Raw genomic sequence first — 27,732 nt, 5'->3', positions numbered from 1 at the left:
ATCAACAAAAACAACAACGTCAACAAAATATATTTGTTAAAATCATTTTCAATTGGAAGCCTCAACATCAAACTCATCCACAAGGTGAGAAGCGATCGTGAAAAGGCCATACTGTTTAATACTCTCGTCCAAATTGATTCCTTTGTTGCAAAATGATGATGCAAATTGAAACGACGATGAAACAGCAATTCATGGTATCTCAATTTCCATCGTATTTCAAACCTGACAGTGGAAGTGGGGGAAGGAGGGGTGGGGTGAGGGCAGGGGGAGGTTGGAAAAAAAATAAAGCTGCCAAAGCCGAAGCAACGTTCATAACAAGGTTTTTGGTTTTATTAACAGGGTTATTAACAGTTTATAGATTAAGGTGACTGTATTCCCTCAAGCCAAATAATTTTTTTTAATGAAATTAACAACAGAGTACTGAATACAAATGGAGTTCAATTTTACGCAGGCTTTTCCCGCTTGGGTTGGGCAAGTGTCGGCAGATTAAATGTGTGGCCATCACTTGAAGATGACCGTGTCCAGCATGGCACCAAGACATTGCACGATGTTTGAAGACATAAGCACATCCACGTGCTCTTCCAGGTGTCGCTTGGGGTCCTGTGAATACCGGGGAAGCAGAAGGGAAAACAGAACTTTTGCAATGCATTGCTGTACTACCCATTACCACTCTTCACACCCTCAAACCTCACCAACACTGCCGATCAAGTTCATCCACCACAAGCACTGCCATCAAGTCGACCGACCACAGCCAACACCATGAAAGTCATCCCACGACCACGGACACCACCAACAAATTCCACTCGACCAATACCACCGCTGCAAACTCTGCTCAATCCACACCATTTTGACCAACAAACTCTGCTTAACACACACCACTATCGCCATTCAATTTAACCGACCGGCAACAGTACTACCTGACCTTGGCCACATTACTGACTCATACCAGAGTTGGTGTCAAAGCCACCCAATGCTCGCCTGTTTATACATTTATCGTTTTTAAAAGATGAGTCTAATAATTAATATTTTTTATAAAGCATTGCAGTGAAGTATAATTATAAAGCAATATATGTATTTGTATATTGCAATCAGTAACGAGCGCAAGTGAGCACAATATACGCCCGAACAAGAAGGTATATACAGAATTGTGCTACTACATGGAAAACAGCATCCTGGTTGCCATGGCAACCACTTTAGATGACGAACGTATGTCGCTACACACCGTCTCCACAGTCTGTACCTATCTACCAAATATGAAACGTGAAAGTTGAAAACTTTGGGAGTTAGAGTATGGACAGGAACGGATGGAAAACAGCATCCTGGTTGCCATGACAACCACTTTAGATGACGAACGTATGTCACGACACACCGTCTCCACAGTCTGTACCTATGTACCAAATATGAAACGTGAAAGCTGAAAACTTTGGGAGTTAGAGTGCGGACAGGAACGGACGGACGGACAGACAGACAGACGGACGGACGACCGGTATCACATAATACGCCCCGATATATATATATATATATATATATATATATATATATATATATATATATATATATATATATATATATATATATATATATATATATATATATATATATATATATATATAAAATCGGGCGTATAAAAAATAGTGGCAGATAAAAACATGAGAAAGGAAACGAGAGGGGGAGCACTCGGGAGAGTGCAAAACCTCCGCTGCCAATACTGCTGGGTCACTCAAGTGAACCTTATATCTTATTCATTAAATATTATGTCAACAGTGCTGACAGTTATGGTTCTTTTCTCAAACATTTTTTTTTGGGGGGGGGGGTTGGAAATCACTTAAAACATGTAGAAATGCAAAAAAAAGAAATCGAAATTTTGTTGAAAAAAAAGTTGCAAAAAATTTTTTTTTTCTCTCACAATTTTTTTTTGGGGGGGAGGGGGTTGGAAATCGCTTAAAACATGTAGAAATGCAAAATAAAAATAATTTTCTCTAAATTTTTTTGGGGGGGGGGTTGGAAATCACAAAACATGTAGAAATGCGAAAAAAAAAAATTTTTCTCGAAAAAAATTTTTTTGGGGTGGGGGGTGGACAAAGTCCAAAATCTAATGGCATTGTGCATGATCCTTGGATCATACCTAACCCCCCACCAAGTTTCGTCGAAATCCGTCGAGGAGTTTTTCTGTAATACAAAAAAAAAACAACATTTTCACGCTAACGCTGACGCTCACGCCGGGGATATCGCTATAGCTCTCTGTTCTTCGAACAGGCGAGCTAAAAACGACTCCATTATTAAGTATCTGAGTTTTTACTGTACATTACCTTGTTTATAAAGTTTTTACTCTATCTTATAATAAAATAAATAGCCTGGTGTTGGCTTCGTGGTTAGGGTGGTGGCTTGGGATCCAAAAAGGTCCTGAGTTCAAGCCCCGTTCGCTGCTGAATTAACACCAGGGGGTTGACTCGGCCTGTCATCCTTCCGAGGTCGGCAAAATGAGTACCAGCTTTCTAGTAACGGGGGCATTGCATCAGCGGGACAGCTGCAGCCCCAGCAAAGGGGCTGTTAGTGTTTTTTAAGTTAAAATGATGAATGAAGCCAAGCAGCCACTGGCTCCACACGGATAAAAAAATAAACTTTTGTATGTACAGCACGGTTCGCTTTAATCTACTTACAATCAACTTATGAGGAGCTCCTTGTTGTCAGTCACCCCCACCTTCCCCAAATATTTGTTATCCCGTAAAAAAAATTTAAAAAACAAAGATAACGTGACTGGTGAATAAAAGCTTTAATTTCCAAATAGATTTTGTTCATCCAGACCTAACGTTTCATGGAATAATAAACACGACTCAAAGATCAATCCATTGCTTCTCCTGCTTCACTTGAGTCAAAAGCCTGGAAATTCCACACTGACTGCAGGCTGAAGGAGGAGGATCCAAAACTCAAACAGCAAGATATTCTTGCTTGAAAGGGAAGTCAGTGCAGGTTTGGGAGCAGCCATGGGAATGATGTTCAATTACAACACATACATATCATGAATCGACAATGGATTCATTATAGTACGTGCCGTTATTATATATATTTATGGGATGCGTTTTATCGACGAATTACACAATGCTCGTTTGACACATCATGTCAAACAAACCTATGCAAATAATCGTTCATGGCATTCTCAGTGTGCAAAAGCAGTGAAAACTTATGTTTACAGGGTTTGGGGAAACAAAAATTATGGACTTTTCTATTGGAATTTTGATGTTGGCAGACAATGACAAAGTCTAAATACATATATAAAAAAAATATCCCCGAGAGGGAGTGCCAGTCATCTCTGCCAGAGGTCGAAAGTAACTCTGTGCCAGACTGGAATAGGGGCAGTTCATAAAGTACGTACGCTCCACTTCCGGGTTTCAAAACCACCCACCCCCTCTGTATGCAGGTGAGTGACCACCCAACCACCCACCCACCCCCTCATACATCGCTAATCGCTTGCAAAGCCAGCTGTTCCTTGTGAACCGATGTTTGTAAGCCATGACAATGCAGTCCCGAGCGGTGTAATTTACCTTTTTCTTTTAATATCACAGCACGTCATTTATGAAAATAAAAGTACAAATTGACATTCAAAGCAATGTTAATGTCATAAATGAAAGCAAGTGTGCATATAAACTTGTGTTCCATTGTTTTAGTTAGATCTGACAAAAGCTTCAAATGTAATATTTGTCTCGGAGAGTCCCGGTTCTTAATTTTTTAATACTTTTATTTTTGTATGTACGTACTTTATGAACGGCCCATACGGGGAATCAGAACTTCGTTTGAAGGGCTATAAAATCGGAACGAGAGCAAATTTCAAAAAAAATGGCTCGTGTTGTTCTAGATAATAGTCCGTAGTATCTGAATCACTAATAAAATTTGATCTCTCTTGATAAATGAGGGAGGAGATACGATTTGAAATCGACGATTTTCGCAACTTTGATAGCCTCGTGACGTTGACCTCGACCTTGGACGACCTTGAAAGTTATATCGTTGTGCATGTCTCATTGACCTCTATCCATTCCACTATTGGTTATTTGTCTCCACTCGGTTAGATTGTGGACAGACGGACGGATGGACAGACCAAGAGACTGGGTAGGCCATCTCTACTGAGATGATAGAGATGACTTAATGAGAGGGCATACCTCCACCAAGCTGAACTGTTTACATTTTGTATCTCATTTATGGGTCAGATCTGCATCTGGACCTTAACCAAAATCTAATCGGTTTGTTCTCATCACCTACCCAACTCATCCACCAAGTTTTGTCACAACACATCCAATAATTTTTTGAAATCTCATGCTATATATAATTTTGGCCCCATCTCTCAATCACTTTAATATATATATATATATATATATATATATATATATATATATATATATATATATATATATATATATATATATATACATATATATATATATATATATATATATATAGTATCCGGAACCAGATCTTCAATAAAATAAAAATCGATTCGTCCTCGTCACACCCCAAACCTGTCCACCAGATTTCGTCAAAATTCGTCCATAACCTTTTGAGATATCGTGCTTACAGACAGACAATCAGACATGTGTGAAAACACAACCTCCGTCCACCTTCGGTGGCATAGATAAAAAGGTGGAACACACTCAATTGAGGTGTTGGCTCGCACCGTTTCCTCTCGGTGAAGTATCACCCCAGAGGGCGCTAACCTATACTGCCACGTGGACACAATGCGAGTTAAATACTTATTTTCATTTTATATTTTTCCTTGTGAGCTCAATGTTAAACTCATTTGAGACATTCACAATATGAAGCTGTGTGCCAAATTTGGCGATTCCAGCCGCTCTCTTTGTCCAGTTATTCTGCTGATAAACAAACAAAGATGTGATGATTATAATGCTCACAGACCTGTCTGACGGCTGCAGACTGATTAAGTAAATAAAATGAAATACAAGGGTCGGTATGAAAGAAATGCCTCTGATTATATTTCTCACTGAATATAATTCTAATTACAATTAAAATGACATGGAATATGCATACATGCGTGGCAAATATGAAGTCATTTTTCCACATAGTCTCTGTTAACTACAATGCACTTTAAAGAGAGCATCAATGTCACTCTTGCTTTTCAGTGTCACTGCAGTTGCAGGCCGAGGCTTGTAAACGGTATCGGTTTCCCCGCTCTTGAAACAATTTGCCCAATGTCTAGCAGTTTTCACGTCAATGGTAGTCGCCATACACATATGAATATCCACTTGAGGAACTACTTCCGCAGTAATAAATTCAATAACTGGTTCCTGCTTTGTACGCACATCTCGTGGGGCAGCAATTTTGAAAGCGTGGTGTGATGTCACGTGACCGATCACAGTGCCGCTCAACTTAAAATGGACAGCAGATGCAAGCCTTTCATTGTGATCTCACATAGTTTTCTGAATACGCTTTGTTTACGAACTGAAAAATAAGTACGTGTTATTATTATTATGAGGCATTACCTTCGTATCGACCCTTGCAGAATAAAAGGAACGGATAACCACTTTTCAAAAAGACATACCTGACGGCCCACATTTTTAATTGCAAGTTGTTCTGGCGTCATCTTGTCCTCCTCTTCCACGGCCTGAAAACCAAACACATAAAGGAAATCGTTATCTGCTGTTCATTTTATCAGAAACACCACCAGCACGCAAATGACTATTCGGAGGTGGAGTCCACAAATCAACAGATATAGAATGCCACGAGCCGCCACGTTAACGTTGCCAAGAGCAGACAGACTTCATGCCATTATGGCACATACAGATAGCTTGGTAGTTTATATTTATTTGATTCCTTTCTTCATGCAAAACTTTTGTAATGGCAATCGGGTTCAAAAAAGGTGTGGGAATAGACACTGAAAAGTCACGAGACATTATCAAGTCTGCAAGGCTTCACACGCACACAGTATTGCAATCATTAAGTTTGCTTTTGCATCTTCAAGGCCATGCGGTTGTTCACCTTGTTGTAGTTCTTGGCCAGCTCGAGCATATCCTTGACAGTATTTTCATTAACTTTGCAGTGCTCGTTGTAGTCGTGAAGGGTCAATCCATCCATCCAGCTCTTTTTGTGCAAATTCAACAGCATCTATGAACAGCCGTAAAGGAACATTCACGTGAGGACTTTCTACAGCATGAAAACTTACACAAGTAGTTGAGTAATAAAAACTTTGGGTAGCGATGGACATTTTCTGAGCAATAAATAGCTGACCTTCTGCTCCAACTCATTTTTCCGATAATTGATCGATATTGAGTAGTAGTGCCTATTCAGTCCATGTATCAGGGCCTGGAAAAAAGAACATAGAAAAAGGATGATGACATTATCAGCAAATTTATCAGTTTTCTCATCATATCCCAATTATTCAGACGAAAGGTCATTGACATCTCCTAATGTCCCCAATATATATTTTTTTTCAAGGAACGAGGCTTGTAGTTATAGAACATCAAAGTGCATTCACATCTCCGAATGTCTCTGCTATTTACATCAGAACAAATTGGCATCTCTTCATGTCCATGCAATTTATTGCACCCAAATACTGTATAGTGTTGGATATCCAAAAATGTTCTGAACACAGCTCTTATATACACACAAGCTATTTCTTTAGGCTGAGACATCGTTGGGGAGACAATAGTGCTGTACCTGAATCAAGTTCCTGAACTTGAATTTGGTGAGTAGCATTTCTGAGCCGAGAATTTGGTGAGTTCCATTTCCAAGTCAAGCCGGGTTAGGCTGTCAACTCCCAAAATAACTCGGATATTTCCTGTCACATGAAATGAGGGTAATTGCAGTGTTTTGCAAGTGTGTGTGGTAGAAATGCGTGTTATTATATGAAATTGGATGTGCTTCGAATGGTCATGGTGTTTCTCTTTGTGAGTTGTTAATGTAATCAGGCACTGTAAACTGTTACCTGTCTTGTATTAGCTGTGAACACGTGTCTCATTGTGCGGCTCAGTATAGACAGCATTTAGATTTGATCATTTGATGTCAGGCATGATTCATTAGCACAAGTATTGAAAAATAATATCAAGCAGCAGGACCTCAAAGATAACCAGTAAGTTTTATCTACACTTTAAATGTCGTCCAGTGGACAGCAATCTCTTTTCGTAATGAACTTCATTGTCGTGACAGCTGATGGATTTAATCAAAAGACAGCAGGTTGTACTTCACAAATATATCACATATCCATTTGTATCTGTAAGTGTGATTGAGGATGTAAAATGAAGCAAAACACTTGAAGAGGATCTTTTATAACACGTCATTGCCGTCCTGGTTCTTTTGTGTACTTTTACATATTTAAGCCTCTGCTGACGAAGTTGCCGGTGGCATTATGTTTTCAGATTGTCCATCCATACGTATGTCCATGCTACTTTTCTCTGTTTTCTATGCATCCGCTTAACACAAAATTTTCACCACAGGTCAACTACTCATACCGAATGTTTTAATTATAATTATGATGTCATAGGTCACGTAATGCCAGGTATTGGCTTAATGGTTAGGGTGGGGGGTTTTGACCCCAGGGGCCCCGAGTTCAAATCCCGCTCGGCCATTGAATTAATACCAGGTGGGGTTGACTTCTGAGGTCGGCAAAATGAGTACCAGCTTGATGGGAAGATTGAACCATTCGAGTATCCTGTGTTAGCATGGTGACCCATCCAGGATTGTGCCCAATAGCCTAGGAGATTGCTTCGGCAGCACCGACGCTCTGAACAGAGTATGGTCCCGATGGATGGATAGGTCACGTGGTATGGCAGCCATGTTGGAAAAAAGGAAAACCTTTGGACCTCTGTACCTCCGAAACCACTCAACGGAGAATATATTGAAACTTGGCACATGTGAAGTACACCCCATGGGAAAAAAGTATGAATTTTTTGATGTCATAGGTGGTATTATTATGATGTCGTAATTGCACACATCGAACACTTTATCCGATCAGTATGAAAATTTGAGGGTCATCTCGGACTAAATTGTATGGTGTAAAAAAATTGATGATGTCATCAATCACGTGGTTCGGCAGCCATATTGTTTTTAACATAAAAACCTTCAAAAATATTCTCCGAAATGGCTGAACAGATCGAGGCGAAACTTTACAGGTATGATCTAGTAGTCATGCGGAATATATGCTTTAAATTTCTACCTGATTGGACGCATGGTCTGGCAGCCAGAATCATTTAATATTTCAAATAGGGGTTCCGGGATTTAAATCAAACTGGTACAAATATGTATAATGATGTAATAATGTGGGAAGAGGCATAACTGACGATGGCGTGTTGTCGAAGAGTGCCCTTCTAGTTTTCCATTGTTTCGAGAAATATTACTATATGCAATTTTGAGTGCTCCTTGCGTGTCCTCCATAAGGGTTCCTGCTTTGGTGGAATAATAAATGTTTAGCTCCAAACACAGTGTGAAGAAAGCATTGATGTAACTTCTTCAAACTCAGAAAGGCTTTTAAAACAGGCAAGTTTTTGATTTAACGAACAAGTAAATCAATTTTGGTACCATTTGTATTACTCTACGACAGCAGAAACTGTTTAGAATGAAACACGATGGAGAAACTCAGCAACTTTTGTATATAGATTATCGGATTAAAGGAATGGAAATAAACTTTGCACTCTCAAGAAACCAATTCATCGCTATCATTTTTTGCATACGACATTGATGAATTGTAATGCAAGCAGTGTGGGGCCAGCTGTGCCCGGCAACACAGCTTAGATTAAGGTCATGCATCCCCCATTTGGTTGATTTACATCCGCTTGGATCTAGCTTTTCCATGAGCCTCGATCATGCAAAAAAATATATTTAATAAAGAAATACAAAAATTTACAAATCTATCAGAGTTCCGAGCCAATCTGGGACCGACCGGGAAATATTTGCCAAAATTAGCAAGCCAGATTCGAACCGAGTTTTTGCTGCCGAGTCCCAGCACCGGGAGACGCACCAAGTTGTTTTCAGTGTGTTGCCTTGTATTGTGGGTCATTAAAAATTAAAATAATAAAAAATTGCTTTTGGAAACAATTACAAACAACAAAACTTTGTTGCTGGTTTCTTTTGACATTGAAATGACCCAAAACCATTCACATACTTGAACGCACATGCACATGAAAAGGAGTCACTTTGTGCTGCGAATTTTGCACAAAGCCAAACCAAAATAAACAGGATTTGAAAAAGCACATCCAAGCCATGATATACATGTACTATGTCACATTACACATAGTACAAAGCATCATGTGAAGACTACATTAACCCCCACTGTTGCTATACCATGAGCAATGGCTGTCACCTTATCGGAGCCAAAATGCCACCAGAGAACTGCCTTCACTCACCCCAATCCAGCATCAATTATGCACTCTCTTAAGTGTCTTCAGATCATCAGAAAATACAGATTTGGTTATAATAGACCTTCAATAAATATGCATACCCATATTGATTTTGTAAAAGGGTGCTGGGGGAGGAAAAAAGAGAGGGGGGCTCATTTGCCGTTGATTGTACAAATTATGGCTATATATATATATATATATATATATATATATATATATATATATATATATATATATATATATATATATATATATATATATATATATATATATATATATATATATATATATATATCTCTTCTTTCGGCTGCTCCCGTTAGGGGTTGCCACAGCAGATCAACAGTCTCCATTTCGCTCTATCCTCCACATCTTCCATTGACACTCCAACCACGCGCATGTCCACCCTCACCGCATCCATGAACCTCTTCTTTGGCCTTCCTCTTCTCCTCCTGCCTGGTGGCTCAATCTTCAGCATCCTTCTCCCGATATACTCCGCTTCCCTCCTGTGCACATGTCCAAACCATCTCAATCTCGCCTCTCTCACTTTGTCTCCAAACCGTCCTACCTGCGCAGTCCCTCGAATATACTCATTCCTTATCCTGTCCATCCTCGTCACTCCCAACGAGAATCGCAGCATCTTTAGCTCTGCCACCTTCAGCTCCGCTTCCTGTCTTTTTGTTAGCGCCACCGCCTCCAAACCATAAAACATAGCTGGTCTCACTACCGTCTTATATACTTTCCCCTGAACTCTTACAGCTACCCTTCTGTCACAAATCACTCCTGCAACTCTTCTACACCCACTCCATCCTGCCTGCACTCTCTTTTTCACTTCTCTCCCACACTCTCCGTTACTTTGGACAGTTGATCCCAAGTATTTAAACCCATCCACCTTCCCCACCTCAACTCCTTGCAACCGCACCATACCACCACCCTCCCTCATTTACGCACATGAACTCTGTCTTAATCCGACTGACTATCATTCCCCTTCTCTCCAGTGCGTACCTCCACCTCTCAAGGCTCGCCTCAGCCTGCTCCCTACTCTCACTACAGATCATGATGTCATCCGCAAACATCATAGTCCATGGAGACTCCAGTCTGATCTCGTCCGTCAACCTGTCCATCACCATTGCAAACAGGAAAGGGCTCAGAGTCGATCCTTGGTGCAATCCCACTTTTACTTTAAACCGGTCCGTCATTCCTACCGCACACCTCACCGCTGTCACACTGTCCTCATACATATCCTGCACAATCCTCACATACTTCTCCACCACTCCCGACTTCCTCATACAATGCCACAACTCCTCTCTTGGCACCCTATCATAAGCTTTCTCGAAATCCACAAACACACAATGTAACTCCTTCTGGGCTTCCCTATACTTCTCCATCAACATTATCAAAGCAAGCATCGCATCAGTGGTGCTCTTTCCTGGCATAAACCCATATTGCTGCTCACAAATCGTCACCTCTCTTCTCAACCGAGCTTCCACTACTCTTTCCCACAACTTCATGGTGTGGCTTAACAACTTTATCCCTCTGTAATTTCCACAGCTCTGCACATCACCCTTGTTCTTGAAAATCGGAACCAGTTCACATAATCTCCACTCCTCCGGCATCCTCTCACTTTCCAAGACTTTATTAAACAATCTGGTCAACAACCCCACTGCCGTCTCTCCTAAGCACTTCCATGCCTCCATTGGTATACCATCTGGGCCAACCGCCTTTCCACTTTTCATCCTCTTCATAGCAGTCCTCACTTCATCCTTACTGATCCACCCCACTTCCTGATTCACTATCTCCACCTCTTCCAACCTTCTCTCTCTCATTTTCTTCATCAGATCCTCAAAGTACTCCATCCACCTTCTCAACACACTCTCCTCGCTCGTCAGCAGATTCCCATTTGCGTCCTTTATCACCCGAACCTGCAGCACATCCTTCCCAGCTCGGTCCCTCTGTCTTGCCAATCGGTATAAATCCTTTTCCCCTTCTTTTGTATCCAACTTCTCATACAGATCATCATATGCCTTTTTCTTAGCCTTTGCCACCTCTCTCTTTGCCTTTCGCCGCCACTCCTTGTACTCCTGCCTACTTTCTTCATCTCTCTGACGATCCCACTTCTTTTTCGCCAACCCCTTCTTCCTTATACTTTCCTGTACTTCCTCGTTCCACCACCAGGTCTGCTTATCTTCCTTCCTCTGTCCAGATGTCACACCAAGTACCTTCCTAGCTATCTCCCTTACCACTTCTGCTGTAGTTGCCCAATCATCCCACCCATCTTGACCACCATCCAACACATGTCTCGCCTCCTCCCGAAATTCCACGCAACAGTCTTCCTTCTTCAGCTTCCACCATCTGGTCCTTGGTTCAGCCCTCACTCTCTTCCTCAACCTCACTGCCAAAATCATCCTACAGACCACCAATCGATGCTGTAGAGCTCCACTCTCCCCTGCCACCACCTTATAGTCTCTAATCCAGGCATGAGAGTGAGTCTAAAAAAATTAGTGGAAAAAAAACGATGGGCCGAGGCGAAAAAATTGTTAGTCTGGGGTTCGGGGGCCGCCCAGGCCCCCGAACCCTAAAGGTTCCAGGTGTTCTCACCTGCATTCTACTGCATTTCCTGGTCCCTTTTAAGAGGATTGTGTATGGTGTTGTCCTTGTTAACAGGGTAAAATCACTGAAGACAATCATTGAAGACATGAAATTCATCTTGCAAATTATTAATCAATGTTGTAATGTAAATTGTTGTCAAAATTCATTGTACAAATCATGAATCAATCTGGAGGATAATATTCTTTCATTGTCTTTATAGCAAATTAAACAAAGTTGACAATAATTGATACCAAGTTGCATAATAAGTGGACAATAATTGATACTAAGTTGCATAATAAGTTTGCATAATAAGTTGACAATAATTGATAACAAGTTGCACTAAAAGTTTGCATAATAAGTTCACAATTGGTAACATTGTTGCATCCATGAGTTGTTGAGTTCTTGAGTCGATAATGTCGACAGGCGCCTAACCACTGAACATTGTTCACTTCTTTGTCTTTTGGTTGAGGTTGTGCTTTTTCTTGCTTGCACGTTGGTGGGAAAGTCTTGCCTTCTTTGCAGCCTTCTCAGTCAGTTCTTTGGTCTTGCGCTTGGTCAACTTACTGAGAGCAGCTGCACCCACTTCTCGCCTTCTTTCTTCTTCTTTGTCCCTCCTCTCTGCCAGTTCTGCCTTGTAGGTTTTGTAGGCTCCCCTCATGTTCTTGCACAGGTCTAGGTCTATGGGACTGTGCAGTTTGTCAGTCTTACTGTAGTGCTCCACTGCAGTTTTTCCTGATGATCGAAGATTGCATTTGACACCCATCACTGCACTGTAGCTCTCCATGTTTAGTCGGTGTGATCTGACATCCAAGACATCTCCCATGAGATCGAAGGCACTCTCAACTTGTGGCCCATGGAAGCAGGACAGTAGAGCCTTCACCATTCTTGAGAGAAGGGGGTACTTTCCACCTTCAAAGACCTTGGTCCACCAGTCGTCGATGCGAGCAGACTCATCTTCCTGAGCTGGTGGCAGGCTAGAGTCGATCTGGAAACTTCGAACCTCCAGTTCAAAGGCATCACATTCCTCTGGTGCAAGGACATTTGTCACCAGGCATGGCAACTTCAGGAGCTGCTCCTGGCTAACAGTGTGCCCTCTGCTGAGTGGATCAATTGCTGAGGCACTTCTGAGGACAGCATTATGCAGGGGCATTTTCTTCTGGAGGTACTTTCCACATGTCACATAGGCCTTCTCCACACTCTGCAAGAAGTCATGCACTTCTCCATCTCCACTACGGGCAGTGTTGACAATTTCAGATGCACCAACTCCAAGAAACATCTTCTTCACTTGTAGCAGGTTGGCTTTCTCATCCAGGTCGAGGGTCTGAAGTCTCTTACATGAGGATGGCAGCTTCTCAGGTTTGACAAAGCAGGCCATGAACTCTCGGACAAGGTCCACCTGCTGGTCATTGAGCTTATGGATCAGTGGGGCCTTCAACTCAAACAGGAGAACGTACTTCTTCAGCAGCGGGAACACTGATGTATAGAACATCAATATCAGTCTCATCAATTTTTTCTTGTGGAAGACTCGCTGCAGTATACGCTCCTTTCGTGACTTGCCATCTTTGGTCATATTCTTCTTCTTCAGAACATCATGGATCTGGCGTATTCTCTCCTTGGCTTTTATGTCTACGTGCCTGCGATGGGAGACCTCCACAACCCGTGACAAGTAGTGTGTGCGATCAGCTTGAGAGAGGAAGCCAAAGTAGAAGACAACAAAGGCATCCCACAGCCGCAGAGTGTCAACACTGACATCATACACAGAGAGCCACCTGTGACTGACATACCGCTCTGGCATGGTATACCTGACACCAATCAGCCCACAGATTTCCTGCAAGAACTGCTTTAAGTCAGGTGACCACTTGAAGTCATTCTAGATGTCAGAGAGCATGCGCTCTGCGAAGTTGTCGAATGTGTCGCTCAGCTTCTTGGACGCATTGTGAGCATGGTGACAGGAGTCCCCATCTATGTCCAACATGTGTGGGGCATTGTTTTCCCTGATGCGAATTTTGACTCCTGACTTGGATCCCCGCATGACTGAGCAGGAGTCCATGAGGATGGATATGCAGTTCTTCCACGGTAGCTCATACTTCTTCAACAAGTCAACCAGTTCCTGGTGCAACGAGGCACTGTCCACTTTGATCACAACAAGGGACTCTAGATGCTGCACGATGACCTGCTTATGCAGTCGGCTGTAGTAACTGGCCAGGACACACAAGACCCTCTGATGGTTTGTGCTTGTTGACTCATCAATGGTCAGAGAGAAGTATTCCCTCTGCAGTGCTGATATCAACTGGTGATGTACGGTATGTCCTAGTCCAAACCTAAGCTTGTAGGAAGCAGATGTCCTGTCCATTGTGAGCTGACCAAGGGCCTTTGCATCCAGGTTGAGTGCTTTGGCCAGGCTCATCAGTTCAGGGGCAAGGCTGAATGGTAGGGAATGCTGTGCGAGGAAGGCAAGGACCATGGCTTGAGCATTGGATACCCTGTCACCTATTGGTACAGCAGGCATCGGTGTACAGGGGATGGGGGCAGTAGAAGCAGCAGTGCAAGAGGTAGCAGAAGGTGAGGAAACACCTGGAGAAAAAGCAAAACCCAAAGCCAATGCAGAGTAAAAAAAGAAAAGCCAATCACCATTTATAATACGTGCTTCAAAAAGTGAATACAGTGACCGGTGCAGTGATTACACTCAGCCTCAGACTATTAGTCATTGCCAGGTGCTATTGGTGGTAAACAAGATTGACCCAATTCTGAGTTGTGGCTTGCTTGCCAATTAACATAATTTATTACTGTAGTGAAAGTGCACCACACCACACGACACTACATTGACAGCATAGATGTCTACTGTGTACATGTATACTGATAACTAGACATGTATAAAGCCCAAGGCTATATTTACCAGGAAGACTGAAATTGGATGCCCAGATTCTCTGAATATCACGATGCTTCTTGCTCTCTGCATGGGATTCCAATGACTTGTACCCACGTCCTCCATAAACAATCTCCTTTGAGCACCATGGGCATACAGCCTTTCCCGGCTGGGCTATCTTTTGCCCAGCCCCACAAGCCACCGTACCGCATGGCATACGCTCCAGCCATTCCCACTTCCAGGAATTCTTCCAAGTCTTGTCAATTAGTGCAGCCAAACAAGCATCACAATCCCGGGACAGCTTGCGGCCACTGAATGCGGCCATGTTTTAGAAGCGACCTTGGCCTTGCACACTCGGAACACCACACCTGGAGCTCGATTAATGCTGCTGTGACAGTTTCAGGAGTAATGCGGCGAGGTGGTCCGAATGTTATGTTAATGAATCTGGCAATGACGTCAGTGCAGAGTGCCGGGAATCTGTATTAGGGACCTCGGAATACTTTTTTTATAAAGATCGTCGGCGGCGTGAAATCACTTCCAACAATTGACTTAACCCCCCCCCCCCTATACCCCCTATTTTTCTCAACAGATTTGTGCTTATCTCAGGAACGTTCCTGGGTGAATAAATTCGCAGAATTTTCTCATGCTGGCTAATCTCTTTCAGGTTGCATCTCCTGCTTAACATGTAATCCACCTGTGTGCACTTTCCTCCACTCTTGTATGTCACCCTGTGTTCCTCCTTCTTCTTGAAATATGAATTTACCACTGCCATTTCCATTCTTTTTGCAAACTCTACCACCATTTGCCCTTCCACATTTCTCTTGTTGAGACCGTACCTACCCATCACCTCCTCATCCTCTTTATTCCCTTCCCCAACATGCCCATTGAAATCTGCTCCAATCACCACTCTTTCATCCTTGGATACACTCTCCACCACTTCATCTAACTCACTCCAGAAATCTTCTTTATATTCCATCTCACACCCCATATGTGGGGCATATGCACTGATGACATTCATCATCACCCCTTCAATTTCCAACTTCACACTCATCACTCGGTCAGACACTCTCCTCACCTCCAATACCCTCTTGACATAATCTTCCTTCAGGATTACCCCGACACCATTTCTCCTCCCATCCACACCATGGTAGAACAGTTTGAAACCACCTCCAATGCTCCGAGCCTTACTCCCCATCCACTTGGTCTCTTGTACACACAGTATGTCCACCTTTCTTCTCTCCATCATATCAGCCAACTCTCGCCCTTTGTCAGTCATCGTCTCAACATTCAGAGTTCCAACTCTCACCTCCACACTTCTACCCTTTCCCCTCTCCCACTGCCTCCGGACTCGCCTTCCCCGTCTCCTTCTCCTCCTTCGCCCAGCAGTAGCACAATTTCCACTGGTACCCTGCTGACCACCGGTACTGGTGGCGGTCGTTGGTAACCCGCGCCTCGACCGATCCGGTATGGAAATTCGTTTTGTTATCCGCATAATGATTTGGCATAGGTTTTTTTACGCTGGATGCCCTTCCTGACGCAACCCTGGTCGCCTCTTACGACACACAGGGATATGGTACACCTATTCTAACCGGGGTATATATATATATATATATATATATATATATATATATATATATATATATATATATATATATATATATATATATATATATATATATATATATATATATATATATATATATATATATATATATATATATATATATATATATATATATATATATATATATAGCCTGGTGTTGGCGCAGTGGTTAGGGCAGCGGCTTGGGATCCAAAAGGTCCTGAGTTCAAGCCCCGTTGGGCCAGTGAATTAATATACCAGGGGGTTGACTAAACCTGTCATCCTTCTGAGGTCGGCAAAATGAGTACCAGTATACTGGGCCGGTGTATACCCTGGTTAAAATAGGTGTACCATATCCCTGTGTCGTAAGAGGCGACCAGGGTTGTGTCAGGAAGGGCATCCGGCGTAAAACATGTGCCAAATCACTATGCAGATCATACGGATGATCCGCTGTGGCAACCCCTAACGGGAGCAGCCGAAAGAAGAAGAAGAAGAGATATATATATATATATATATATATATATATATATATATATATATATATATATATATATATATATATGTATATTTCCAGTATATGCATATATATTCCGGGTTTTGGGGTGAGTGCTGGGTTCATGAGGGGGTTTGCTCTCAGACCACCCGAAACTCAACCTCCAACCCTGAAGTTGTAAACCATGGATAACTCTGCAAGTTGACGGGTTGCTCAGCATCCACTGACGCCTTCTGAAAAGGCTAAGTCTGGCAGGGGCCTCGCTCCAAGACTCACGTTACTTTACCATGGATCTAGCCCATCTCAGATGGTGAACCACGCTCTCAACATCCCACCTCATCTACTTATTGTGGAACAGGAGAGTGAAACCGTAAGTGGGGTGATGGTTATTCGAATGGAGTGAATCGGTGGAGAACAACCTTCCATCTATTTCTTATGTACGCTATGTTTAACCAATAAAGGAAAGAGACAATCGAGCTGGTTTGGAAACAACAAATCGTGTATAAACAGCCACGTGTCCAAAGATTCAAGTATTTACAGAAATGCAGTGTCACATAAGAAAGTCTTACCCCAAGCACTCAATGAAACCACTTATACAAATGGCCTTAATACAGAGATTGCGCTATGTTTATCCAGGTAAATTAGACAGACAAGGGGACCGAAAGAAAGAAGAAGTTGTGACATGTTTGCGTCCCCTTCCTCACCTATATGTAAAGGCCCGGTCACACCTTGACGTTTTAGCCAGCGATGGCAACGTGTTAAAATTTATGTAAAACGCTGGCTTACGTTGAACTTTTGATGTTTTTTTTTAAAGATTCGGACGTATTCATAGCGACTTGGTCTTATGTGTAACGCATTGGTAACTACACAGAACGTTTCGTTGTGTTATAGATAACTTATACCAACGAATGCTGAACCTGTTGTCGGCCTACACAACCGATGCCCAACGATAGTCTAACTCAGGCATAGCGCGTTGCACGCATCGCCGACGATGTCGTGACGTAGCCTATTAAAAGGCTGACGCACAACGATTCGAATCATAACTGCCGTAGAAATGGAAGGGTCAAAATCGCGGTCACACCTTGGCGATCTTGCCAGCGTATGCCGACGTAACAAAAAGTGTGTCTAAAACGTTGGGGCACGTCGAATACGGTATGGGTAAGTTTGGTATGCGTGAGTAGAACGCTAAATACGCTATCATAAGTTGTAGTAAGTAGAGTACGTCGTAAAATTTTGAACATGTTCAAAATTTTACGACGTACTTGGCGTATGACACACGTTCCGCATGCGATGGGGATAAGTTTTACACACGATATGCGGACGCTTACACACGTCCACAAAGGCTACTTATAAGCTACTCATAAGTCGAAACACGTCGCGGTAATGTCTTTTTTACGTGAAACTTATTTCTAACTTATGTTTGACGTGCTTTGAACCAATTCTTTACGTAGTCCCAACACACATCGACGTATGTAGACGTATTCCAATGACGTCTTCCGGTCGACAAAAAAAAAAAAATGAATGTGTTTCTCGCTTACAACTGCCATATAAAGACGTGTTCCCAGCGGTTTTGGGAATTGGTATATACAAATGGTGTTCATAAAAGGGGAACCCAACAGTGTTTTCGAGTCCTTTTTGAGTCGATGTCCATGTCAGCAGTAACAGTATCAGTATCAGTGTTAGTATGAGTATTAGTAGTAGTTTGTTCATGTTGGCAGTAGTAGGTGGGTGTGAGGGGGAGGGTGTGGGTTATGATGGATCCTCCTTGCGTCCGCGTGTCCACGGGTAGGTTCATAGGCTGCCACTCAACAATTTAAATGGCTGCATCTCCACTATTGAAAGTAGACGCTTGCGCTCAACAATTGGATTTTTTTACACTCAACGACTTTGAAATGGTATGAGTAACTATGAGTAACTTAAAAGTAACGTCTGTCGACGTGTGGCAACGATCGCGTAACGTGCCAACAACACATTAATCATAGGTTAGAAATAAGTTTCGGGTACGCTAAACATTACCTCGGCGTGTCTCAACTTATGATTAACTTACAAGTAGCATGTGTTGACGTCTGTCAACGATCGCAGACCGTGCCTACAACTTGTGGCCAGCGTAGCGGAACGTGTGAGTCATACGCCGGCATACGTCGTGAAATTTCAAGCATGAAAAAATTTGAGGACAACCGAAAAGTACAACGTTTAAAGCCAACGTACAACGACTTATGGCAACGTACTACGACGTATGCCAGCGTGCTCTTAATGTTATCAAAACTTACCCATAACGTATTCAACGTTTGCCAGCGTTTTAGAAAAAAAATTTAAAAAAATCGGCATACGTTGGCTAAAACGTCAAGGTGTGACCGGGCCTTAAGTAGGCTTGGTCCATGTAGGACTCACTGAGGTGTCGATGCTGGTGAGTGAGAGGCGTGAGAAGGAGGTGCGCTGCCATGCAGTATCATGTCGTGCCTAGCTCTGAAAAGAACTGTTGGGGGTCTCGTGTCATCCGTTGATGCTCAAGCACAGACCAGCCCTGAGGTGTATGTGCTGAAAGATGCAAGGTTATATGGTGCATGTGTGAAAGCCATATAAGAAATCAGTTCCACCGGCTTGATTAGCACAGTTTAGAGAGGGCCTGCCATCACACCTTTTGCGTCACAAGGCCGTGAGGAGCGTCCGTTCTGCCTGGCATTTGGAGGAGCGCCTCGCTTCACACATTTGCTTTCTGCCAGAAGCGCTCGCTGAACTCGATGCCCCCGCATTCCACTCAGTCGCGCATCTGGTGTTCACCCCTGGACTGGATGTAAACTTCCTCAGGATTTGGGCTGCTCCTTTCTTGGAATCGGACTGCACCAGATCGGAACATCAACTCCATTCCAACCACTCTGTTCCAGGCTCTTATTGTCCCCTGCATGGTGTCGCTGATCATGTCCACTTGGCGGAAGCGTGCAGCAATCCAGCGGCTGTGATTTGTTACCGGAGCATCGGGGGAGGGGGGGAGGAGTGGAGTGATTGGGGATGGAGTGGAATGGAAAGGCTGAAATGGCGATTATCCAACCAAAATACTGGTGAGGTGACGTGGTTTGATGATGGGCGTTTGAGAATGAAGCATGAGAATGGGGGTTCAAGTCCAGGTTTCAGAAAGTCAGGGTTTGAGAATGGGTGATTGAAAATGGCGATTGGTTCGAGTATGGAGTTGGCAAATTAAGGTTTGGAAATGAGGAAGAAAACAATGGGGATGGTTCTACCAAAAATCACAACACATCTCCCTTTCCCCTGATATGAGGGAATGGGTAACCTAACTAAACACTCGCTTTCGAAATAGCTAAACTACAGGGATCATTTATGTGTTGGATGCAACTCCCCGGAACTTATACATAACCGTAACAATATAATAGGCTAATGCTGTCTGTCCGTCTGTCTGTCTGTCTCACCGAAGACACAGAAAAGCTCCTCGAGGAGAAATAATTATCACGTAAAAGGTGCTTAAAATTAATCCAACCCAACAGGCAAATTATAATTTTTCAATCAATCAAACATTTGAACCTGGGCAGTGTATAGGCAACAGACCGATGTCTCGATCACACCTGAATTTTTTTTTATTTCCTCTTTAGAAATACACTGTATAACCTCCCATTTTTGAGATCTTTCAACCAGCACAACAATAAAAGGCTTCCTTTTTTTATATCGTGGTACTCTTACCACGGGCTTCTGCATGTAGTTAATTAATGAAATGTACAGTAACTAGAAGGGCACTCGGTAGAGCACATACCTCCACCACGTAATGCCTGATCCATGAGAACATATTGGGCCAAATACATTTTTGAAATATCATGCTACACAGTACGATATCGTTTTGATCTCTCAATGGTGAAGAATCACTTAAAAAATTAAATAATTATCGTATGCCGATCCAGATTCAGATCTTCACCAAAATCAAAACAATTTGTCCTTGCAACACACCCAACTTGTCCACCAAGTTTCGTTCGAATCCGTCCACAACTTTTTGAGATATCGTGCTAGATATCATGTTTTGCCCCATCTCCATGGTGAAGAATCACTTTAAAAAATTCTAGCAGTCAGATCCGAATCCGGATCTTCACCAAAATCTAATCAGTTCGTCCTTGTTACACACCGAACCTGTCCACAAAATTTCATCCAGATCCGTCCACAACTTTTTGAGATATCCTGTACACAAACAGACAGATAGGGGTAAAAACATAACCCCCTTCACCTTCGGTGACGGAGGTAACTAGAGGGGGAGCACTCGGTAGTGTGCAAAAACCTCCACCGCCAATACTGCTCGATCACTCAAGTGAGCCTGATATCCTATTCATTCAATTTGACGTCAACAGTGCTCACAGAGTTATAGTTTGCAACTTTCCCTTTTACTTTTAACTTTTACATACTCAATTCATTCGTCATAACTACATTCCTTGAGACAGAAATTGATTTTACGTGGGTATATCCACCTGAAGTTCCAAAATCAGCCGCAGTTATAATTTTGGCATGTTTTTTTTTGTTGGAAATCACTTATAACATGTAGAAATGCAAAATTCTTTTTTTCTCGAACAATTTTTTTTTTGGGGGGGGGGGGGGTGGAAATCACTTAAAACATGTAGAAATGCAAACAAAAAAAAATTCAAATATTTTTTCAAAATGGCCGCCATAGCGGCCATATTGGACTTTGGACCAAGTCCAAAATCTTATGGCATGATCCTTGGACCATACCTAATCCCCCCACCAAGTTTCGTTGAAATCCGTCGAGGAGTTTTCCGTAATACTGTTCACAAACAAACAAACAAACAAACAGAAAGGGGTGAAAAAAGTAACCTCCGATCTTCGATGGCGGAGGTTAACAAACAGAAAGGGGTGAAAACAGTAACCTCCATCCATCTTCGATGGCGTAGGTTAATAAATAAATAGATAATAATAATAATAATAATAATAATAATAATAGGCAGTATCATTGCCAAATGATAAAAGGTACTCGATACTTTTGCCAATGGAGACTTTTGCCAAGACAGCAAAACATTTTACTGAAGAATAGTGAACTGCATCAATCACTTACAAAATTGTCAATAACAAACCAAACATGATTTAGACACTAAACCTGTTTTCTATGCACAAAGTTGAGAAAATTACTTACTTGACAATATAGTTTTAAAGCAGTATAAATTGCTCATCAAGCTATTTATTTAGCAATTAAACCTATTTATTTAGCACCACGTTATCACCAAATTATTTCCACTTCCACAAGGGAGCCAATCACACAGATTAAGATAAGTTATTTATTCGAGGCAAAACACTTCAACATCAAAATTACAAATTAATGAAGTAACCAATTAACAACATGTCCTGAAAAACAATTTTGGTCAAAAAAATAAATGTCACAACACTCGATAGTCGATATTGTGTGTCATGACAAATGCACATTTTTTTTCAACGAACCACAATATGTTATAGCATGAAAATAATTACAGGTCATTCAACACAAAACTTTTCATTGGGGGGTTGCGAGACTACCGTTATTCTCAGGTTTTCCGTCTGTCTGTTTGTATGTAATGGACAGCTCTGGAGGCCAGAGGAGTGAACCGATTTTGATGAAACTTGACTGGTAGGTTCATACCACGATCTAGTTATATGCTTTTGAGCACCGTTGCTATGGACACCACCGTTGCCTTGCGCCGGAACTTTGAAATTTTTGAAAAAATCGGAAAAATATATATATATATATATTTTTTTTCGAAAATCAAAAATCGCCTTCCGTGCTTTTATGCGCACTATAATCAACCTCTTTGTCAAAAAATTTCAGCCCGATCCGTCAAAAACTGGATGACTAGTATGCAATTATATAGCGACCACCCATGTCGCCTACCGGCTTGTTGTAATTATTACTGAAGAAGCTTCAAGCTGCTTCTACTGTTCTCACATTGGGGTGAGAGGCTGCTGGGCATTGTTACCTGAATAGAAGGCTTGTTGAGATGGCCAAGGTTGGATGTCGTCTGCCTTGGCTCATGGCCCAGCACCATCATGTTGGGGTTTATCAGCCTGAAGGCATCGATCACCACCTAGAACGGAAAAACCATAGCAATACTCACTGGAGGAAAGGACGAGTGGGTTGCAACCAAGGACAGCCAAATAAAATCTGTGGATAAATGAACCCGGTAGTCAAAACCTGGTGTTGCAGCTACTTTGTTTCAAGGACTACCTGCCTTTTACGACCACTGTAAGGTCCTCCCAAAATAAATCCTGTGAATGATCCTTCATGAAATAAAAACATCTGCTTCACATGACACAGTGGCCACTTACTTCCCTTCTGAAATGGCTGCGCAACCTCAACGAAGCGACCTCGGAAATGGAAAAGTGTTGCGTCCAATCATTGAAAGGACAAGTTTTATGTCATACAGTTCCTTTGTGGTAATGTGATGTGCATCTGAGCACAGTTCCTAAGCAGTGATGTATGCGTGTATGATACACAGTACGTGCAGTATGGGTCATGTGCTTGCGTAGTTCTCATCATTCAATCACATAAAACTACTCAATCATTTTCCTGATTATTACAGGAACTTTTAAAACGGTCACACATTCCGTCGACTGCAGCAACAGCTCACATGACTCCTGCATCATCAATCAAGATGCTTACATATTACAGGACTGTATTTTGCCTTCTCTCCTTTATAATCGAATTTATTTAGCTTAGTTTTCATTCCTAATTGAAAAAAAGCCTTTTTTACATTATGGCAATTGAAAAAAAATATTGTCATAAAATGCCAATTGTACAGTACAATACTGTACGCACGGATAAAACGTATCTTCCACAAACCGCGAACAAGACTCGATTCCTGTATGTGTATTGTAGCTTCGTGGGATAAACCGTTTCGTGTGAAGTGACACCAGTGCAGCACATCATTCCCTGCGATGCCATCAACCGTGAGTTACTTACAGAATGAAAACACGAAGAGCATCTTATGATTTATCCAGTAATTACCAGGTCACCACATACAGACATTGCACAATGGAAACATTCAGCGCATCTTAGTGTAAATCACCATCTTTCTACAAACACCACCATCTGAGCTGTTACATTTTTAAAATTCTCAGCATAATCTAACTGTAGATAGGAAAGACATGATGTACTGTGAGTTAGAGAATGGAAACATTCAGCACATCCCTCACCAGCACCCTCTCTAGTGCCCTCACCTGCCTCAGATGACGACTCATCAGCACTTTCACTTAGGTCGTCTCAAGATGAGCCTTTTTATGGCTTTTAATTTTTGTTTTTCATCCTCATCTTCATCATTTTGCAAAGTTATGTGTGCTGTGTTTGTTGAATAAAAAAATTGAAACTGTACATGATGATGTTGTTTTTTTTGTTTGTTTGTTTCATGGTATTGTACAGTTAAGGGACATTAATATGCATTGTTCAATAAATTGGAAACGGTACCTGGTGTTGTCGTTTGATTATTTGTAAGCATCTTTAAGGAAACTGCAATTGTGCATTCGTGGTTGAAAACATTTTAAACTTGGAAAACTTTCCCCTTTGAACCAGGAACCGCCACAAACCGATAACATTATCAGCCTTGTCCACATTATACCAATTCCACGACTTTGGTGGTGTCGCCATTTGGGGCTTTTTTCATGAACCAAGAACCATTGCGAACCGATAACGTTATCCCCCCTTGTCTCCAGTGTAACAATTACAAAACACTCGCGGATTTTTTCCCGACACTCACGGATTTTCCGTTGAGTGGGGAAATCCCCGGAACTTATCCCTCGATTTCCCATTGAAACAACACCCCACGTTTGCAGTTCCAACATTTGCGGGGTTTTCCCAGAACGTATCCCCCACGAATGTTGGGGTCCTGGTGTATATTTATGTGTGGGTCTGCACGCGGCATGAGCTTACACACATCTGTGTAAGTTGAGGTTGGAACCATACCCATGCTCCGCTCTGCACTATCTACTTTCTTTCAATCTACATTTCCCCGGAATGATGGATGGCCATGCCCTGTGTATAGATTAGGTTAAGACCATGTATGTGGGTTCCATAAGCGTTAATAATAATTACTGTTCCATTGTGCCTTTTCATTGTGATTTCTGTCCATCCATTTTAAACGCATGCTCATGAATGCTATTGTAAATACCTGCCATTGCTAATTGAATAAACCTTGTTGTGCTTGTTGAATAAATATTCTTGCTAAACATTTCTAGCCTGCTCACTTTTATCCTTTCCTCCATTGGTCTGACGTTGTGTGTAAGCTCGATGAATAGTTTGGCCAAACTGATTGGCTCCGTGCTTAGCCACCAGAGTAGTGTCAAAAGGGAGGGCTTGACGCAGTAATGTATCCCCAGTTCTAAAAGTTGCAATATTCACTTGCTTACGCTCACTCATATTTCTCCTTTTCAAACTGGAACACATTACTGCGTCAAACAGCTCCCTTTTGACACTACTCCCCTGCAGGGGGTGGGGCTTCGCCTTCCTTTAACATGATCATTTATTTAATCAAAATGAGTAGCAAATAGAGATCCTATAAATATTTGTTTTATTTTCAGGAATAACTTAATTTATTCATCAATTAAAAGTAATGCAACGGTAGCCCGTTAAAACCCCCAACCACATTTTTTTATTAATACTTATTATTTAAACCCATAAAGTAATATATTTATTCCATCACTCATTATACATCTTTTGTCATCAAATGCTGTTAGAGCATTCTTGCTAACAGTCTGAGAATATTTTGTGTTTATAATGTCTAATAAGATTCATCTCTCTATTAACATCCTTTCTCTTCCATATACATTCAAGGTAATGTTGAAAGTTCATGGTCTCTTTTAATATACTCTTCTTTAGACCTTTAAGTATCTTTGTTGAGCAGAGATGAAATGACAAACCTTTCTTAATGCTGTTGTCCAAGCATATTTTGGTACCACTCATGTACATTAAACTTATATGGAGTCAATAAATATTTGTAAATATTCTATTTTATAAAATTGTTTTGTAGTACTGGTCTGTTATAAAATATTTTCCATACTCAAACCTTTTCTCAAACACGAACACATTAAATTTTTGAGGAAGTGAGAAGCTGGATATTTTCCCAGACTTGGCCCATTGTTGCCTTTCCTGTTTTTCATCCAGACCCAGTAATTCTGGAAAATAGACTGCTTCTGACTTCCTCAAACATGCCATATATAACATTTCTCTCACTCAAAAATAATTTTATCCAACGAAGATGAACGAGAATTTGCTTTATGATCCAACGGAGATGAACCATCTTTCATCCGATGAAGAATATAATGACCCATCACAGCATTGGCAGGTTTCATACACTATTAAACTGTTTATGTAAGCCTATGTAGTGTATGCCTGTGTATGCGTGATAGAATTGTGAGGAACATAAATGAAAAATTAGGTGTGTGTGTGTGCGTGTGCGTGTGCGTGTGCGTGTGCGTGTGCGTGTGCGTGTGCGTGTGTCTATGTGTATATGTGTGTATATGTATTGTTAAGTCTGGCTTCCTTCTTAGGACTATGGTGCAGTAATTGATCTTCATTTTGATTGTATATGATTAATTATACAACTTATTATTTATTTTCCCTTTTATTACAGCATTTCAAACTCACTCATAAACGAAGTGAATTGGAATGCTAATGATCTCCACAAGGAATGGAAAGCTCTGAATGACTTCCTGACAGAAATCCAGTTTGTTCGTCAGGCATTTCACAACGACCTCAATAAATGCATGAATAACCTGCCTTCGAAATGGATACCTCCGAGATCACAGAATTTACCCAATGTTTCAACATCCTTTGGAATTTAACATTGTATTTTATTATGTGTAATACCTTTCAAGAAAATCTTCAATGTTCTTTGAAAATTTACTGGAAAGGTATTACACATAATAAAATACAATCATGTTACATGAGTGTCTGTGTTTCCTGTTTTCACAGTGTCAATAATGAAGAAAGCGCAGACAGCCTCTTGTTCCAAACAGTCATCAGAGGTTACCCCAGGTAATTAATTATTCCTCTCTGACTGAATCTAACACATGAGAGTTAGGATTTATTGACAATACGATATACTCCGCCACCCCATTAGGTATTCACATGTGTCATGTAATATTAACGTGTGTGTGTGTGTGTGTGTGTGTGTGTGTGTGTGTGTGTGTGTGTGTGTGTGTGTGTGTGTGTGTGTGTGTGTGTGTGTTAATAGTAAAGAAGAATTCAGATGATTAAAAACCCCTCATTCTCTTACTCAAACAAACATTATCAAATAAAATCTGTTGGAGGTATTTCAATGTGTAATGCATTGTATGTTTTAAATATTAATACTATCTGTTTGGTTTATAATTATTTAATTCTTAATTACAAAAAAAGGATAAATGAGGGGTAAAAAAGAAGGGGGAGGGGAGTGGGTGGGAAGGTACGCTCCCCACAACGACCCACCACCTCCCTCATCCCACCCCTCCCTTCCCCGTGTGTGAAGGGTGAGGGTGTGATGAGGGGGGTGGTGGGTCAAGGGTGAGGGCACACAAAGGGAGGGGATGGGGTATATGGGTATGGCTTGTGTGGGTGGGGAAGAGTGGGATGACTGAGTGTGGCTTGTGTAGGTGTGGCTTATGTGGATGGATGTGGATATGATGGATGTGGATGTGGTGTGTGGGTGTGGCTTGTATGGATGGAGACAAAGAAGGGGGTGGATCGATTTATTTTAATTAAATAAACACGTTGTGTGTGGGGAACGAATAAACTAATCATTGTATGATGGATGTGGATATGATGGATGTGAATGTGGTGTGTGGGTGTGGCTTTTGTGAGTGTGAAAGGGTGGGGGTGGGATGAATGGGTGTGGCTTGCATGGGCGTGGTTTGTGTGGTC

The 27,732-nt window shown here is 41.7% G+C and overlaps 1 protein-coding gene across 2 annotated transcripts in view; it reads right to left on the bottom strand.

Moving 5' to 3' along the window:
- Window positions 1-14: 14 nt before the first annotated feature.
- Window positions 15-27,732, bottom strand: part of PSMD14 (proteasome 26S subunit, non-ATPase 14) — a 169,486-nt gene continuing 141,768 nt past the window's right edge. For both annotated transcript variants that reach the window (XM_085891748.1, XM_085891749.1), the window contains exons 7-11: window positions 22,820-22,927; window positions 6,235-6,309; window positions 5,986-6,111; window positions 5,549-5,611; window positions 15-600 (exon numbers count right to left, since the gene is read on the bottom strand). In XM_085891748.1, the coding sequence (XP_085747874.1) occupies window positions 502-600; window positions 5,549-5,611; window positions 5,986-6,111; window positions 6,235-6,309; window positions 22,820-22,927 (471 nt within the window). In that variant the 3' untranslated portion in view covers window positions 15-501. The remainder of the gene's footprint in view (window positions 601-5,548; window positions 5,612-5,985; window positions 6,112-6,234; window positions 6,310-22,819; window positions 22,928-27,732) is intronic.

This window comes from Eptatretus burgeri, chromosome 8 (genome assembly GCF_056783735.1).
Source record: "Eptatretus burgeri isolate ZD-2024b chromosome 8, Ebu_testis_v1, whole genome shotgun sequence".
Taxonomy (NCBI): domain Eukaryota; kingdom Metazoa; phylum Chordata; class Myxini; order Myxiniformes; family Myxinidae; genus Eptatretus; species Eptatretus burgeri.
Note: the sequence above shows the minus strand (reverse complement) of the source record. Positions and strands in the feature narration are given on the sequence as shown.